At 40.5% G+C, this 16,111-nt stretch overlaps 1 protein-coding gene across 3 annotated transcripts; it reads left to right on the top strand.

The window, feature by feature from the left end:
• Window positions 1-2,178: 2,178 nt before the first annotated feature.
• Window positions 2,179-13,432, top strand: AK3 (adenylate kinase 3). Of its 3 annotated transcripts, XM_077790112.1 has the most exons (6): window positions 2,885-2,910; window positions 2,965-3,112; window positions 7,278-7,397; window positions 10,201-10,373; window positions 12,019-12,137; window positions 13,078-13,432. In XM_077790112.1, exons 2-6 carry the CDS (start codon window positions 2,965-2,967, stop codon window positions 13,199-13,201), a joined length of 684 nt encoding a protein of 227 aa, XP_077646238.1. In that variant the 5' UTR covers window positions 2,885-2,910; the 3' UTR covers window positions 13,202-13,432. The 3 variants fall into 3 exon arrangements, with proteins under 3 accessions (XP_021387386.1, XP_077646238.1, XP_021387385.1); XM_021531711.3 differs by lacking the exons at window positions 2,885-2,910; window positions 2,965-3,112 and adding an exon at window positions 2,179-2,311; XM_021531710.3 differs by lacking the exon at window positions 2,885-2,910 and having other exon boundaries at window positions 2,929-3,112.
• Window positions 13,433-16,111: the final 2,679 nt, after the last annotated feature.

Below are 16,111 nucleotides of genomic sequence, written 5' to 3'. Positions count from 1 at the left end.
CCCCTAGGTCCATGTGCTAAGGCCACATGGTTTGGTGTTACCCACAAAATTGATGAAGGTGTGCTCTCTCTCTTCTTTAGGGGTTATTCACAGACACTAGACAAAACAAGGTGCCAGGACAGGCCCTGGAAAAACATGCTCATTTTGGTACGGTACAAAACACTAAGCACTACACTTCTATTCCGGCCAGATTTACACCCATCAAATAGTCTACATCTCCACCAAATGAGGTACAAAAACTATGTGGAAGACCATGCCAGGAGTCCTGCCTGTCAGTGTACTATGACCTGTTCCTCATGTAAGTAACCATTTAATTTTGATACAAAGTACAACACTTGGGAAGTAGTTATCCAATAGTACTAAAAGAATTCTGTATCAAACTCAGATGAAAGGATTTAGATCTCCAAGGAGCATACCTGACATAAACTCTTTTGATAGTTTAAGGCTTAAAAAGCCTCTTCAAACATCTCTTATATTTGAAAAAAATGGTGAGTAATATGAAAAATTATTTATTGGTAATAACGTTCTGATGTGTTTGGAACAAGGTTTTGATTACTGGTCAGTCACCAGAAGGGTTACTTCTATACTCACTAAGCAAGAGTTAACTTTTTAATTTATACCTGTAGGCTACATGTGTGAAAAAGATTAATCAGAATATAGTGCAAATTGTGTTACATAAACATTGACTACTCTGTTAAGATGTGAATAATTAAGTCTGAATGAAGATGATGAAGTGTTGTTTTCCAAACGTCATAATAAGGCTGCCAAAAAAACCACTTGCATGTCTCTAAATACATCATAGCTGTGTAAAGACTTGTATACAAACTAGTGAACCATTGACCCCATTTCTTCCGTTACTTCCTTTTCCACTTCTGAGTATGTCACAACTACTCACAAAATTACTACAGTGAGGTTTGGACTTCAGGAAAGATAGTGAAGGAAATGGGAACAATAATTTCTTTTACTACATATTTTCTGTAATCTAAGTACCCACCTCTGTTCTGCAAAGGCCATAGGTTAGTAAGAACCTGTGTATGTGAGAGAAGTGTCTTTCTATTCTTTTCCATCCCTTCGACATGAATCTGTTATGAAGTTCAGAGAGGTTTCTAAATAGTCTTTAACAAAGGGATTGTCTTAGCCTTCCTGTCTGGATTTCTGGGCTGCTCAATAGGCCTGTAGACAGGCTGAACCAGGCTTTCTTTTTAACAGGCAGATAAGTTATTGCTGGCATTGGAGATTAGAGCTAATGATCTCTCTGACAAGTCTAGTTATTTGCTGGATATGTATTTCATACATTACCTTTCATTTTCCCATATATTTTCTTTAGGAAGATTTATCAACACATTTTGTGGACTTCTGCCATTCAGAAGTCTCTAAAGTGTAGAGGTTAAAATGAACAATGTGGCTTCTAACATTTAAATGGCCTTTGCTGCCAAATTTTGTTTAAGACTGTGGTGCTTTGGCAGACTGAGGTGTTGCCCTGGGAACGCTGCTAAAGCTCCGAACGTTTAACTCTTTCTGTCCTAGTACAATTTGGAATAGAGGTACTATTATGTTCATTTATGAAAGTTCACATTTCTAATTGTAATGAGACTTATGCTCATAGTGAGGCCTATGAGCTAAACCAGTGCCATCCTACTCAATTGTTGAGGCAATTAATTTTGTTGACTGGGGAGTTTTGGGGCTGTATTCCTATTTAATTACTGTTTCAAAGTATCAAAAAGCCATTTGAATATTATCTTTTGGCTTTACTTGTTTCACTGTGAAATTATTGAAATGAAACAATGTTTTAAAACAGGAAGCTGAATTTCATTGATATTTTGACTCTAGCTCTCCTTTCTGCTCACTTTTTCACTGTGACTTTTCTGGTACAGTGATTTAGATCCATCAACATGTCCAGAACCTTGAGCTGGAAGGCTCACTTCTCCTGCTGTGGACATGACTGTGAACACTCAGGAAATGGGACAATCTAATGTTTTGGCCAAAATATTGCATTCTGATGTAGCTGAGGATCACCAAATCGTATCTGTGGGAAAGGACATCTTCGTATTTGGAAGAACACTACTCATAACAAGGGAAACCTGCAGCTGTTCACATTCAAGTATCATAACAAAACTCAGGCACAGCTCATTAAAAATGCAGCTGCCTGCTGCTACACAGTGGGAGCTTATTTGTGAGAGACCAGCAAGAGTAAGGCTGCTGCATGAGGGTGAAGGCTCACAGCAGTCAGCCACAGCCTCAGGGCACCTGGGCAGGGCAGTGACAGCAATGGGATGTGCCAGCAGCCAAGCAGTCATTTGGTGACAGCCAGGTAAGGAGCCACCTCCCAGTTCAGTTTGGGAAATTCTCATGGTAATTCAGGGAAGTGGTGGTCACCATTTCTGGGGATATTTAAAAGGTGAGCTTGTGTCATTTTGGTGCATGGCTTAGGGATGGACTGGCAAAGCTGGATTACTTGTTGGGCTCGGTGATTCTTAAGGTCTTTTCCAAACCAAATGACTCTTTGATTCTGTGTCCGAGAAGGGGCATGAGCTGACGGCTTAGGGAGCAGCCAAAATGGGCCTCCTGGGCAGAGGGATGCAGAGAAGCAGTCAGGGCCGGTTTGAACAGCGATGCCTAAATGCGGTCTTGATGCGACCTTCTAAGATGCAGTTTGCTTCACTGATCTTTTTATTAACGTTATTAATCTATCCCTCCCTCCCCCGTGCACTTACGTAAAGGATCTTTCCTTCCTGCCCCTGATTGACAGCCGGAGAAGCTGTTCCCTGGGAAGACCGGCCCGGGCTCGCCGGCGCTGCCCGGGAAGGCGGCGCTCCTGCCGCGCTCCTGCGCACCCGCGGGAGCACCGGGGGCGGCGGGAGCACCGGGAGCACCGGGAGCGGCGGGAGCACCGGGAGCACCGGGGGCGGCGGGAGCACCGGGGGCGGCGGGAGCACCGGGAGCGGCGGGGGCGGCGGGAGCGGCATGGTGGTGCCGCCGCTGCTGCGCGCCGTCATCATGGGGCCGCCGGGCTCCGGCAAAGGCACCGTCTCCGCTCGGATTATCAAGCACTTCGGCGTGAAGCACCTCTCCAGCGGCGACCTGCTGAGGGACAACATGCAGAAGAAGACAGGTGGGGATGTGTGCGCGGCGGTGGCGGCTCCTCTTCCTGTCCCCGTCCCGCGAGAGCGGTCCCCACGCAGCGCTGCGCCGGCTCCCGCGGGACGCTGCTCCGCCCGGGAAGGGACACGCTCACGACACGCATTCCTGTCCCCAGCCCCGCTCCTCCCCTCCTTCCCCGCTTCTTCAATGGGGTTTGCTGCTCCCCGTCCCACCTCCGTGTGCCCCCCCGCGCAGGCAGAGTTTGGGTGACTTCACACAGCTCTTCCGGAGGCCACTCGAGTGGGCCTCGTATCTGCAGCCGTGGGTCCTCCATACGCTGTCACTTGCCAGCCTCCTCACCAAAGTGGACGGGGTTATCCTGTTTCCCTGTTTTCTTACATCTCGTTGCTTCCTTGCCTGGGGTGCTTTTCGTAAGCACCCACTGGTTTTTGTACGTGTTTCTAATGGTTCTGAATGTTTCTCATCGTTTCTCCATCTGGAAGCATCTTAAAAGAGAAAAATATTCTCTTTTAAGAGAATATTTAAAATTCACACCTTTTAACAGGCAGGGCAAGAGAAGAGGAGGGGTTTTAGGCAACCAGACTTTTCTGGATGTTCATTTGATGGCTGAAAAGTATTATGCCAATGTTACGCCTAGTCCTGAGCTGGCAGGCATAACATAGTTGTGCTTTCAAAAACAGCAATGTGCAAAATTTTCAAACTGCATAGCTTTTAAAATTATTATCATCTTATGAGCTTACATCATGCTTAGGTTTCAGCATGGTCTGTGTTTACATACAGTGATGCTTATACCAGGTAAAGATATGAATTATGCTTGCTGAATAGTCCTAGCTTGACCTCTGGCCTCAGTTGAGATATCACAGTCCCTCTCTCTGTGGATTTTTGCAATGATGGAAGGTTCCCTCCTGACTTCCACATCTGCTTTTCTACGGTGGTGTGTGTGAAAAACCTTTTAAGAATCATCTCAGGCTGCATGTGATGAAGTAGGAATATTATTATTTCCAGCAACTTCAAGCTGTAGAATATTCTCTTCACTTGTAAGTATCACTGCAGTATTATGCCTAGGTAACTGGCAGTCTTAGTTTTGGAATACTCATAAGCATGTCTGAAGGTGAAGTAGTTGTGATGTGATTTCCACATGTCTTGACACAACTTCTTTTTACTCAGTAAGGATAATGACTTTGGTACAATGACCGACTTTACAATAGTTGCTATTGTAGATACTGTAAGTTAAGAATTTGACAGGAGCACACCTGCGTAGACATACCTGATCATATTCCTGCTATTTCTATTTGGTTGCACAATCATATGTTTTTATTTACAGAGGGTGACAAAACTGCTCTATTATGAACTTTCAGTGTAAGACCTGGTGTGTAGCCATTCCAAGATAATGAAGAAAATGTTATTTTACCAAGTATTTTGAGATTTACAATGTTTAATAAATACTTTAGGTTTTGTGCAAGACCATAGAGCATCAGAATTATGCTGAAGGTTGTGTGAGAAGAGGTAATTGCAAGTGGAAATATCATGTTGATTGAATTGAGGTGGGAGCCTGAAGTGATGAAGAGAGAAGTGATTAGGCAAAGAATTCTAGGTGGGTTGGAAAGATGAAAGACTGTGAAGGAAAACAAACATGTGAAACGGAAATTTAGCAGACACGTTAAAATCCAGAATATAAGGAAAGAAATCAGTGGAAAGCTTAAGAGGTGAAGTTTGCTCTAAATTAGCTACAGCAGAATTTACAAGAATCTGCTACAGGGTGTCTCATTCACTAGTAAACCCAGACGAAACTCTATTGCAATTTCATTGAAAGTCAGTCACTAGTTTCAGAAATGGCTCCCAGATGGCTGAGATGAAGGTAGGAGGACTAGGTAATACACTGAAAATAGGAGAACAACTGAGAGGCAGCTCAGACAACCTAGACAGATTCAGTCAAGGCAAAGATCCATGAGTTTTGATAATAGAAGAGTCTTGCAATTTCCAATTCTTTGGGAATTGGGTTACACTAACATGGGCAGTTAATGCCCTTGGAAAATTAGATATAGTTAACAGTAGTTATATGGTGCAAGTTTTGCATTTGCTCTCTTGTGAAAATGGACATTGTTGAAAAGTCGAGTGTCCTTACCATTCTGTCTTCTGGACAGTGGAGAGTCTGTGAGCACTTCTCTAATGCTAAGGTAATTATTGTCTGATTATGGCTAGAGCTTGTTTGTTGTTATATGGTTAGAATGTGCCAATCCTTTGTAAAGCCATGGAACATGGAGACCACTTATCACCCACAAAGGAAAGAAACCTGTGTTACCTCTAATTCTGAAGATTACCATGCCTTTAGTGGTTTCAGACCCAACTTGAAAGAACTAAATAAAACTTACACAACCCCATTAAATCCCTCTCCCAACAGCAGGGGTGGGGAAAATAAGGCTGTGAGCTAGTGTATCAACTTTTCGTGCTAGTGTATGACTCTTTGGGTATGGTTCTGCCTATTTTTTTCCTTCTGTAATAGTGACCTGAGTCACTATTCTAAATTACTTGAGTTCTATAGAGGGGGGCAAAAGGCAGCATTTTTCAAGCTCTGTTGGTCTAATAATAGCTTGCCATATTCTAAATCTTTCTGGGTCCAAAAACTCACGAATCTTTCCAAAGTAAGTTAGAATTGTTCCCTGTGAACCTTGTCTTGCACACATTTTTAGATCATTGTGGTCAAAGCAATGCTGCAACATAAATCAGTAGCAGAGCCAAGCATCAAGTACACATTAAACTATCTAGACATGATTTATTTCTTCTCCCAACCTACTTTTTCAGTGTACATGGTTCAAAGCACACTAGAATAATAAAAAAAGGTATGAAGAAGGGAACTAGGGAAAAGACACTTTGTACCCAAACAGACAGTAACCCTTTTTCCAGTTTGCACTGGAGGACTCAGGCACCACAGTCTGATTCTTTTCCATATAGTGAGCATGTTTTGAAGTCTGGCCAAGGTGCACAGTGCCTGCTTCTATACGGCCTTTACTTATCAAAGCCTGACTACAGATGTGAACAGGCAGTAAAGGGAAATTGTTTCTTTATTTTTTTTTCTCATCACCAAAGCTACTATTTGCATGATTTGAGGGCATGTACTGCTTTTCAGTTGCCTCATTTAAGGAAGGGCCTCTGTCCTGTTGCATATTCCATGCACTGAGATGTGACTGGCATTTGTCATTGCTCTCTGTTGAGAGTGGTTGTATCTGTGTGGGTATGTCAGTCCATCCCATTTTCTCTTCTTCAGTTTTCTGTAACTAGATCTTAACTGGGCTGCAAGTAAAGGCTTCTGTAGACCCACAATAAAACCAGTCAAGCTGCAGTGCTGGGTTACTTAATGTAATTGGGTAATTGTTTTATAAATGAAAGATATGGAAACTTTATGCCTAGGACACAACCCAGGCAACTGAATTTCTTCCTGGATATACCCATGATTTGGGTGAACTACAGCATGAACTACTGCCTGCCATGTAGGAGCATGGTGTGATAGCTGGAACTACCATGGATGGAATTTTAGTGAGCCAGTGGAATAAATGAGTGATACTAAAGGTTAGTCAGTTCCATAGGAAAATCCTAGTGTCTGTGCTCCCATAAATAGTGTACAATATCTATGAACACCCTCTTGCAACTCTAGTAATCATAATACATATCTGGCAAGTGTGTCTCACTGCAGACTGCCAAAGGTGTTTATATTTGTAATGAAGCCTAAGTGTAAGTTAATAACTAGCCATTAAGCTGAGAAAATAACTTTCTTTACAAGAAGTCTGAGGGCTGATATCTTAATAAACTTGTATCCTTTCTATTTCTTATTTTAAAGACTCTTGGCTAATGGCCTCTCCTCGTTTTAGTTTTTGAACTTCATATTGCAAATACATATGAGTAAATTTATTCAGAGGTTGTGAGGATAGAGGTGTGTTTTGCCCTACAGGTGGATCTAATTAATTGGATATGTATTTGCATGGTCAGGTCCTAGTTGATCATCTGGATATTTTTTAATTTTGGCAAGCATGCTGTCTGTCTTGTTTATAACTTTTCTCTGTCATCCCAATCAAAACAATTTTTTTTGCAGGCTTGTGGGCTTTTTCTCATTTGCTGGATTTCTCATTTGCTGACCTCTCTGGAGGTCAGAGAGTGTAATGCAACTTCTTCTTTTGCAGAAGTGGGAATCCTTGCCAAGTCCTACATTGATCAAGGGCAGCTTATTCCAGATCACATCATGACACAACTAATGCTGAATGAGATAAAAAGTCTAGACCAGTACAATTGGCTATTGGATGGTAAGTTACTGTGTTGGGTATCACTACATATGGAGAGAAAATCTGTTCCGGAAAACCTGGTACTAGAAAACTTTGGTCGCTGGTTGCCAGCTCGTTGTGAAACTTTCAACAGATAGTCTGCCCCAGTTACTTTGGCTGACAAATGCTTTGGGTGTACCCTGCCTTCAGAACATTACAGGGATATTTAACTCATGTTAAAAAGGATCGTTCAACAATCCAGAAAAATTTCAAAACTGGCAATTCTAGCATTTTGTAATAATTCTTATGGTATTTCCTCATTAAAATAGGCATTGAGAAGTTTCTTTTTAAAAGTATTTTCTTATTAAACTCCTTGAGGAATGGAAAACTTTTGAAGGATGGGGCTTTAGAATTATTTAAATAGCAAGGTAGGAATGAGATGCAGTAACAAGGTAAGTATGGAAAAGTACTGCAGCAGTGTGGAATGTAATAAAAAACATTGCTCAATTGCCCTAAAAGGCCTCCTTCATTTACTGTTTGGTTCTCTTCTCCAGAGTGAACCGTTTTGCAGTAAGTTCATTGCTTCAGCATTCTTACTAGAGAGAAAATGCATTTGCTGCTGTCTTCATGAACTGGATAGCTCTTGTTATTCTAGCCCATGGGTGTACAGCCCAGCACAAAAATAGTGTCTAGGCTGGATGTGTTTTTTCAGACTCTAGTCACAACCTGTCTCAGCAGATAAAACAAGAAAGTTATTTCCCTTTAGAGGGAGTGAAAAATCCACAGTGACCTCTGTGCCTTAGTGCTTTATTATACTTATATTTATATAGTTGCTCCTAGGTACAGTGATATTCTGGTGGCTTTAGTCACAGCTGGGTTCCTCCCTGAGAGAAAGGCTTTATTCCCACAGTGAACAGTACAATGAAATCTAAACAATAAAGCAAAGAACAGCAGATAATTTCATTTCTTTCTTTAGTTTCAGGCCCCATGTATAGTTCCAGTCTTGTGGATCTGGATGTGTAGCGGTATAGCTGTGCCCACTGGCAGCTCTCAGCAGGATGATTGTATTGAGACCATAAGAGAATAAAACAATTTCTGCTGCATGTTAATGTGCCCCTCCCTTTAAACTTTTGGGGCAGAAATTTTGTCTGCATCAGCATTTGTAATAAAACTCAATGAATTTCACTAGGAATGGCTCTGGCATAATGGGCTTCACAGGAACAACACTGTACTGTTGAAATATGTTAACCCAAAATCTTAAGTTTGGTAACTGCAATGCAGAACAAACAGGTGGGGTTGGTTATCTCAAACCAGAGTTGCTGAACCATTTGGATGTTAACTTAGCCAAACACCCATTTGCTGCCTTATAATAGGTTGGTTGCTTCTAGAGTCATAGCAGATGTAGCAGTCTGAGTTGTATGTGTCTGTGGGTATAATCTATTTAGATTTATGTGCTATATAATCTAGAGCATTTTTCTCTGTGTTCCTGGAATCTTCATAATTCATCACCTATTGCAGACCTTTTTCTGTATAGAGAGAACACTATGTAGAAAATGCCAGTTCAATTTCAATAAAATCCTTTTGTAAAGGTACTTCAATTTGTTGAGGAATTTTCTCATTACTCAATTCCAAGCAAACTCACTTTCTAGCTGTGTAACTTAGAAATATGGTAGCTGCAGTAAGAAAGGACAGCAGTTCTTGAACAATGTTCAACAGCAGTGTTGAAGACCTGGTTCTTCCTCTGCTCTTAGCATTCAGAAGCACTTCCATGAGATAATGTGAATGTGTGAGAAATAGGATGAGGGCAGCTCATGACTGTGATGCAAGCCAGGTGCAAGAGACTTAATGCACAAGCAAGCACTTGGTCTGACTTAATCAACTCTTTTTGTAATGTTTTTCCTTACTCATGCAATGGACAGATAAACATTATGCAACAGTTTCTTAAGTTTGTGCCTATCAGTACGTGCCTTTATGGAAAAGTTTACTTATATGGTATGTTGCAAACTACAGGCTATGAAGAACATGAGACTATGCTAGAGCTTTTTAAGGAAAGGAACTGTTCCAGTGAATATAGGATGCAATAGCATGTTCTGCAGTAGCTTTGACTACTGAAGATCTTGTGCTTAATTTTTCATTTCAATTTCTTTGTGGAGCCCTTGGCTTTCTTCTTTGTTCCCACTGCACCCCTCCTAAGTTACAATAAATCATCTAATAGTTTGAGGCATAGAATAGGGAGCCACGGAGTTCATGGGGCAAAATGCAGTCTTTGAAGTGGAGACAGGTTCCTGATCAACCTGAGTGTTCTCATAGTCATCATATCTGAAGACAGTTTGATATACAGAAACTTTCAGAAACCTTCTAAATCCTGTACTGCCTCTAGTAAACATATTGGGTTACTGCAGCTGAGTAAAATAGGTTTGTAATGTCCAAATGACCCTAAGCCAGACTTACACAGCTGTGAAAGTAAAAGATACCACAAATGTTTCTAGGTTGTTATTTTCATTTGATTTTTTATTATTCCAAATGTGCATATGGGGCTTTTATTCAGTGTAGTGGTATGTAGTGTATATATGAATATGGGGTATTTTTGCACTTATTCATTGCAGTTTGGGAAGATGATTAGCTGAAATAAAGAAATAAAAGCTGGTAGGCATTTAAAAAGTTAAAATGCCATGACACACTGAAAGATATTAGAAAATCTAATGTCTCTTCCATCTTTATATAACATGACAATGCTTTTTGGTTTTTCTGCTGTGTAACAATTATTTTCTCTAATGACTCAATCCAGGTAATTTTTGCTATAACTCTGTTTTCAGAATTTTATGAATTTGTTTCCTTTAAAAAGGTTTCCCCAGAACAGTTGCTCAGGCAGAAGCCCTCGATAAAGAATGTCACATAGACACTGTGATTGACCTGGACGTGCCATTTGAGACCATAAAGTGTCGGCTTACAGCACGCTGGATCCACCCTGCTAGTGGCAGAGTCTACAACCTTGAATTCAGTCCTCCCAAAGTGCAGGTAAGCAATATGCATTGGTGTTGGCACTAGGTAAGTACTGCATTGTGTTTGTTAGCTGCAGTAAAATATTGTTTGCATGTGTTGTTTCAAAACACAGCAGCTCAGAAGAAAATGGCTCATCTCATTTCTTGGGAGCACAGAAACTTTCTGGTAACACTGTGCTGGTATGAGGTATGTTAGTGACCTGGCAGAACCTCAAGCTGGTGGACAACGTATTTGTCCCCTGCAGAGCAGAACACCATGGTGTTTTGTAAGGACTTGTTAAAGCTGTTCACTGATCTGGAATAATGTCTGCCTTATGCACTGGCACAGGATCTGGGCATGGTCTTAGCCTGTTTTCAGCCTGTACAATTCAAAATGTGGCTTTCTTTTAGCCTTCTTTTCCTTCCTCCAGAGGAGTCATGCTTTATATATAGGAAACACTAAACCACCAGTCAGAGGAATCCACTTAATGCTTTACCCATGTTTATATTTAACCAGGATGGGTATTTTCAAGAGAAGAGCTGCTGTACTGCAAAACTGGATGCAGAAACTTTCAAGTCAGGGAAGCTTTTCAATAGATTTAATTTTCAACAGATTGTTATGGCTTGAAATATCCTAAAGAGGAGCTTTAAGATAAAGATCATACATTGTTACCTTAAGTTTTTTCAAGAATAATTTGATTTAGTGCAACTCAGCTAAAACTGTATCTTATCATTAACTCTAAATAATTTAGAGTTAAAGCTCCATTAATTTACATCAGAAGCACTGCAGGCCCTGTAGTTTTTGGATTTCAGTGTTGCAGGAAAAGAGGCCAGCTTAAAATACCAGGTAAGAACTGGAAGTGCACAGCTGAAAATACTGCCTTTGTTTTGTTTAAAACAAGGTGTTTAAAATCATGGTTATTTTCAATTGCAGAAGAGCACAGGCAAGATAGAACACCGAGTTCTCAGACTTACCAGAGCAGGTTTCAGCTGCCAGAGCTTTGCTATTTAGGATCTGTCTAACCTTTCACTAATTAGCAGACTTACCACAACACAGTGGACTGCAATACTTAAACTGAAAACATGGGATAAAGCTAAACAGGTGAAATATGGTTGTCTCTATTATCTTAACAGACCTGCAAAATGCTTACTTACTTAGTAGGAACAAAAGTTCACACATTAGGTCCCTACCTCTGTAGGGAAAGCTTCAGCTCACTCTTATGCTGTTTTTTGTACAGCTGTTATTAAATGATAAGTCTTCCATTTTGCAACTTAAAAATCAAAGGGCCATTAATTCCTTTGCCTATCTTAGTATCGTCAAATGAAGGTGCAGTTGGTGTCTTACTTCCTGTTATAAAGGCATGTTGTTTTCCCTTGTATGTGAAGGTTTTGTCTTCATGTTCCTCATATTCTACGAATGCTCCAGAGGACAAATTAGTCAAGTTATGATGATCTAATATTAATTGGCAATACTGAGGAAATATTTAACTGACAGACTGTTTTACTGGAAAGTCAAGAACTTACAATCCAGATGAGAACACAGGCAGTAGCCTCTCTTTATAAGCAGCAATCTACACTCTGATTAAGTGGAAATTGATCATAATTTAAATAGAAAATTACATGAAGCATGCTTAATGAGAAGTAAGAAGTATACTTTGGTATTTACTTTTAACCATGATTAGGGCATTGATGACATCACTGGTGAGCCGCTTGTTCAGCGTGATGATGACAAGCCAGAGACTGTCAGCAAGAGGCTTCAGGCTTACGATGCCCAAACAAAACCTGTTCTAGAGTATTATCGGTAAGTAGTAGTATCTGTTCTTCCACATTCCCAAATCTTACTGTGCAGCAGCATAGCAAGGAAAGCATCTCTGTTACGAATATATTATACCACAACACTGAGTATGGTGTGAGTAGCTGTGTAGCTTTCATGAACTCATTAAGAAATCAACTCAGTAGAATGGGTATGATTTTCCAGGGTTGCAAGGGACCTTCTGGAACCTGTGTGGTAAATAGCCTGTCACTGCAGCAGCCACATTTAGCTTCATAAAGAATGCTATGCATTATTCAATACACCACAGTACTGTTCTGAGCTACAACAACTCTAGTGAGTGAGGTAACAGGCAGTTCCTTTTTTTGGCAAGAATTTACAATATTTTGTTTTCTGGATGCTTAAGCAGAAATTCTTATAATAAGTGCAAAGCGTCAAGAAGCAATAGACAAATAGAGAAACTGTTAATAGGATTTAAATTTGGCTGTTCTAAGAACAGGACTGTGATTGAACACAGCTAGCTAGACTCTTTAGGAATAATCAGCTAATTCAGAATTGTCATTTTCATTGTGGAGTGGAAATAAATTACTAGTTCTTTTAAGAGTCAAAATTATACACAATGTTTCTCTAAATGTAAAGCTGCAAGTATCATACTGCTAATATACAGATACGTAGTAGGTCACCATGTAGAGCTCTAGTCTTGCCTTGTCTAGACAAAGAAATCACACTCTGACAACATCCATGATTTTCCTTTCTGCATTTCCGTATTCACCACCCCTCACTGTATTCTTCCAGGACTGTTGAGCAGAAATCAATGTCCAGCCTGCATTTCCAGTGCTGCAGCTTTCTTGGTGTTATATCACATGCGTATTTTTCACACTCCTGACAGGGTAATCTTCAAGTGAAGTGGAGATTTTGGAACAATGAAGCAATTTGACATCTGTAATACTTTCTTCTTTTTCTTCCTTAGGAAAAAGGGGTTATTGAAATCCTTTTCTGGAACAGAAACCAATAAGATCTGGCCACATATCTATGCTTTCCTTCAAACCAAGTTGCCAGATGTTAGCCAGAAAGATGCTGCCAAGCCCAGGTGAAAATAGGTCAAACTTCTGCTCATCTTTCATAGCTCACTCCCAATTACATGAGATTCATCAATCAAGGATTTGTTCAAGTAGTCTACCAGACTCATCAATAATTTAAGTCCAATGCTGTCCTTAACTAACACTATGGTAAAATTTTGTTGCCTGTGGTTACCACTTCAATGCTGTATTTTTTTATACTAAATATACCTAATTTTAAAAATACAGTAACTGTCTTTAACAAGAGCTAATTTTCTTGTGTTTCTTATTTGGAAAATACATTTGCAATATTGACTGGTGAAGGAAACATTTCAGAATGAAGCTTAATTAGAAAGCACATTGATTAATTTACTCAATGAAGCAATGACAGGAACATGCAAGCACATTCCTTGAACACGTGCCTAGCTGGAGCTAGCCCGAAGCTGTGAAGAAGAATGACTACTGATCTGCAAAGAGCCATTTCAGACAAGAGCTTCTATGTATGGGAATTAATCTTATGGAAAGGCTAGTTTCTATTTTGCTTACACAGATTGGACTTGATTTTGTTCACCATAAATTACCCTTAGTACCAGGGCAAATTATCTAAGCAAGTATTATGTTTATATTTCTGCCCTCAGAGCACCTATTTTGCAGGCATGGGAAATGGAGTTTCAGTGATGTGTAAAACATTTGGTAAAACCTCTGTATTTGTGCGACCCTGCAAGACTTAATCAGTAAAAAGATAGTAGATAGTGAACAGATAGTGGAATCTGGTAAACCTGTAGTTAGATTATCTCAACCAGTGAATGTCTTTTCTACAATCTTTGAGAACAAGTGCTCGCTGATGGCACTGACATGATCTCCAGTGGTCAAAATATTAACTTTGGCATATTACTGTAGCAATTTTTATTGTAGCAACTGGACTGGTTTTCATGAGATTCTTGTCTCTGACCAGCTTTTGTGTTTATTCATTAGATAACTTGAAATACAGACTTCCAAAGTCCACACTTTTTAACAGCCCAGGGACTGCAGACACTGCTATTTTTCAATGAATCCTCCCAGCCATTTTTTAATGCTCATCATGGTGGGACCTTCAAGAGTCAGCAAAATCTGAGGAACAAACAACTCTGTCTAGGTAATGTCTGAGGTAGCTGTGTCTGAGTAATGCAGGTTCCAATCTCCTTTAGCAGTGACTGTGAACAGCTACAGAGCTGGGTTGCTGACATACCTTGGCCTGCATCTACACATCCAGTTTTAGCATTATGTATATTGAGACACATTTGAGTCTAAAAAAGAGATGGTTATCGTAGAATTTGTGATATTTTCCCCTTACCATAAACCAACAATATTAGGAGCAGATACCACTACAATCAGTTTTTCTTTCATTTAAAGAAAGCTCACCAGGAAGGTGGACCACTTGTACTGTCCTCTTGATGAAATGTCTACATATTACAGTGAGAAATCCTTGTTAGCTGTTTGTATTCTTATATTTTAATTTCAATAAAAAACAGTCAAATTTTTTTCTCACCAGCATACATAAATTTCTGTGAACTAGAAGGAGCAGGGGGAGGGAATCTCCTTAATATTTGACACTTATTTCTGCACCATCTAGTTTTATCCCCATAGAAACTTAAAAAATAACTTCTACTGTGAAAGTTTGTTAGATCAATGGCTCCACTGCTAAGGGTAGCAGTTGCAAGTCAGTGTGCTACATTGCCCTTACTACCCTTGCATACAACATTCAGTTAAAAAACAACCTGAAGTCACTTGTTTTCCTTTAAGTTTCCCTTAATATTTAACTAATTATTAAAGAGGAGGCAGTGTTTACTTACCCTTTCCTGGAGTATCGGTCAAATTTAACCAGATGCAGCAGAAATTTATAGTTTTTATCTTCAATTTGCATATGGGACAAAACTGCTCCTTGCTCTTTTATCTTCAGTCTGTTTGCAAAAGAAGGCTAGAGAGCAGAAGTCATATGGAAAGTGATTTCTATGAATATATCTGCTATTGCATTTATACTAATACTGTGGTATATTCTGCAGACGTTGACTTTTCCATGTCTTGACTGTAGGCAAAATTGAAAATTACTGGATTCTGTTTCACAGAATCATAGAATCATTACAATTAGAAAAGACTTCCAAAATCATTGAGTTCAACCTCTGACCATCACCACCCTGCCAAACAACTTACAGCACTAGGTGCCATGGCCATTCATTTCTTAAACACTTCCAGGGATGCTGACTCCAACGCTTCCATGGGCAGTCCACCCCAATGCTTTCAGGGAAGTCAGTCCTCCTAATGTCCAACCTGAATCTCCCCTGGCACAGCTTGAGGTCATTTCCTCTAATGCTGTCACTTCTTAGCTGGGAGAAGAGGCCAAACCCCACCTAGCTATACCTTCCTGTCAGGCAGCTGTAGAGTGATGATGTGTCCCTGAGCCTCCTTTTCTCCAGCCTGAACAACCCCAGCTCCATCAGCTGCTCCTCACAGGATTTGTGCTCCAGACCCTTCCCCAGCTCCACTGCCCTTCTCTGGATGTGCCTTAGCAGCTCCATGTCCTTCTTGGAGTAAAGGGCCCAGAACTGAACACAGGATTTGAGGTGCAGCCACACCAGTGCTGAGTACAGAGTGTCAATCATTGCCCTGGTCCTGCTGGCCACACTCTTGCTGGTACAGGCCAGGATGCCCTTTGCCTTTTTGGCCGCCTAGGCTCACATTCAGTCACTGTCCCCAGCAGCCCCAGGTCCTTTTCCTGTGGGCGGCTTTCCAGCCATTCTGTCCCAGCCTGTGGCACTGCCTGTGGTTATTCTGTATGAACTAAAAACTGGAAGTAGGCTATGACCACTGACCTTTTGAAATCAATAAGCCTTCCAGACCTTACATAAAATCAGAAAAATTCAGTAATGGATGAAGAGTGTGTACTGGTACCATTATCTGAGGCATAAG

This window comes from Lonchura striata, chromosome Z (genome assembly GCF_046129695.1).
Source record: "Lonchura striata isolate bLonStr1 chromosome Z, bLonStr1.mat, whole genome shotgun sequence".
Lineage (NCBI taxonomy): Eukaryota > Metazoa > Chordata > Aves > Passeriformes > Estrildidae > Lonchura > Lonchura striata.
The sequence above is the reverse complement of the archived record's forward strand: the minus strand, read 5'-3'. Positions and strand labels throughout refer to the sequence as shown.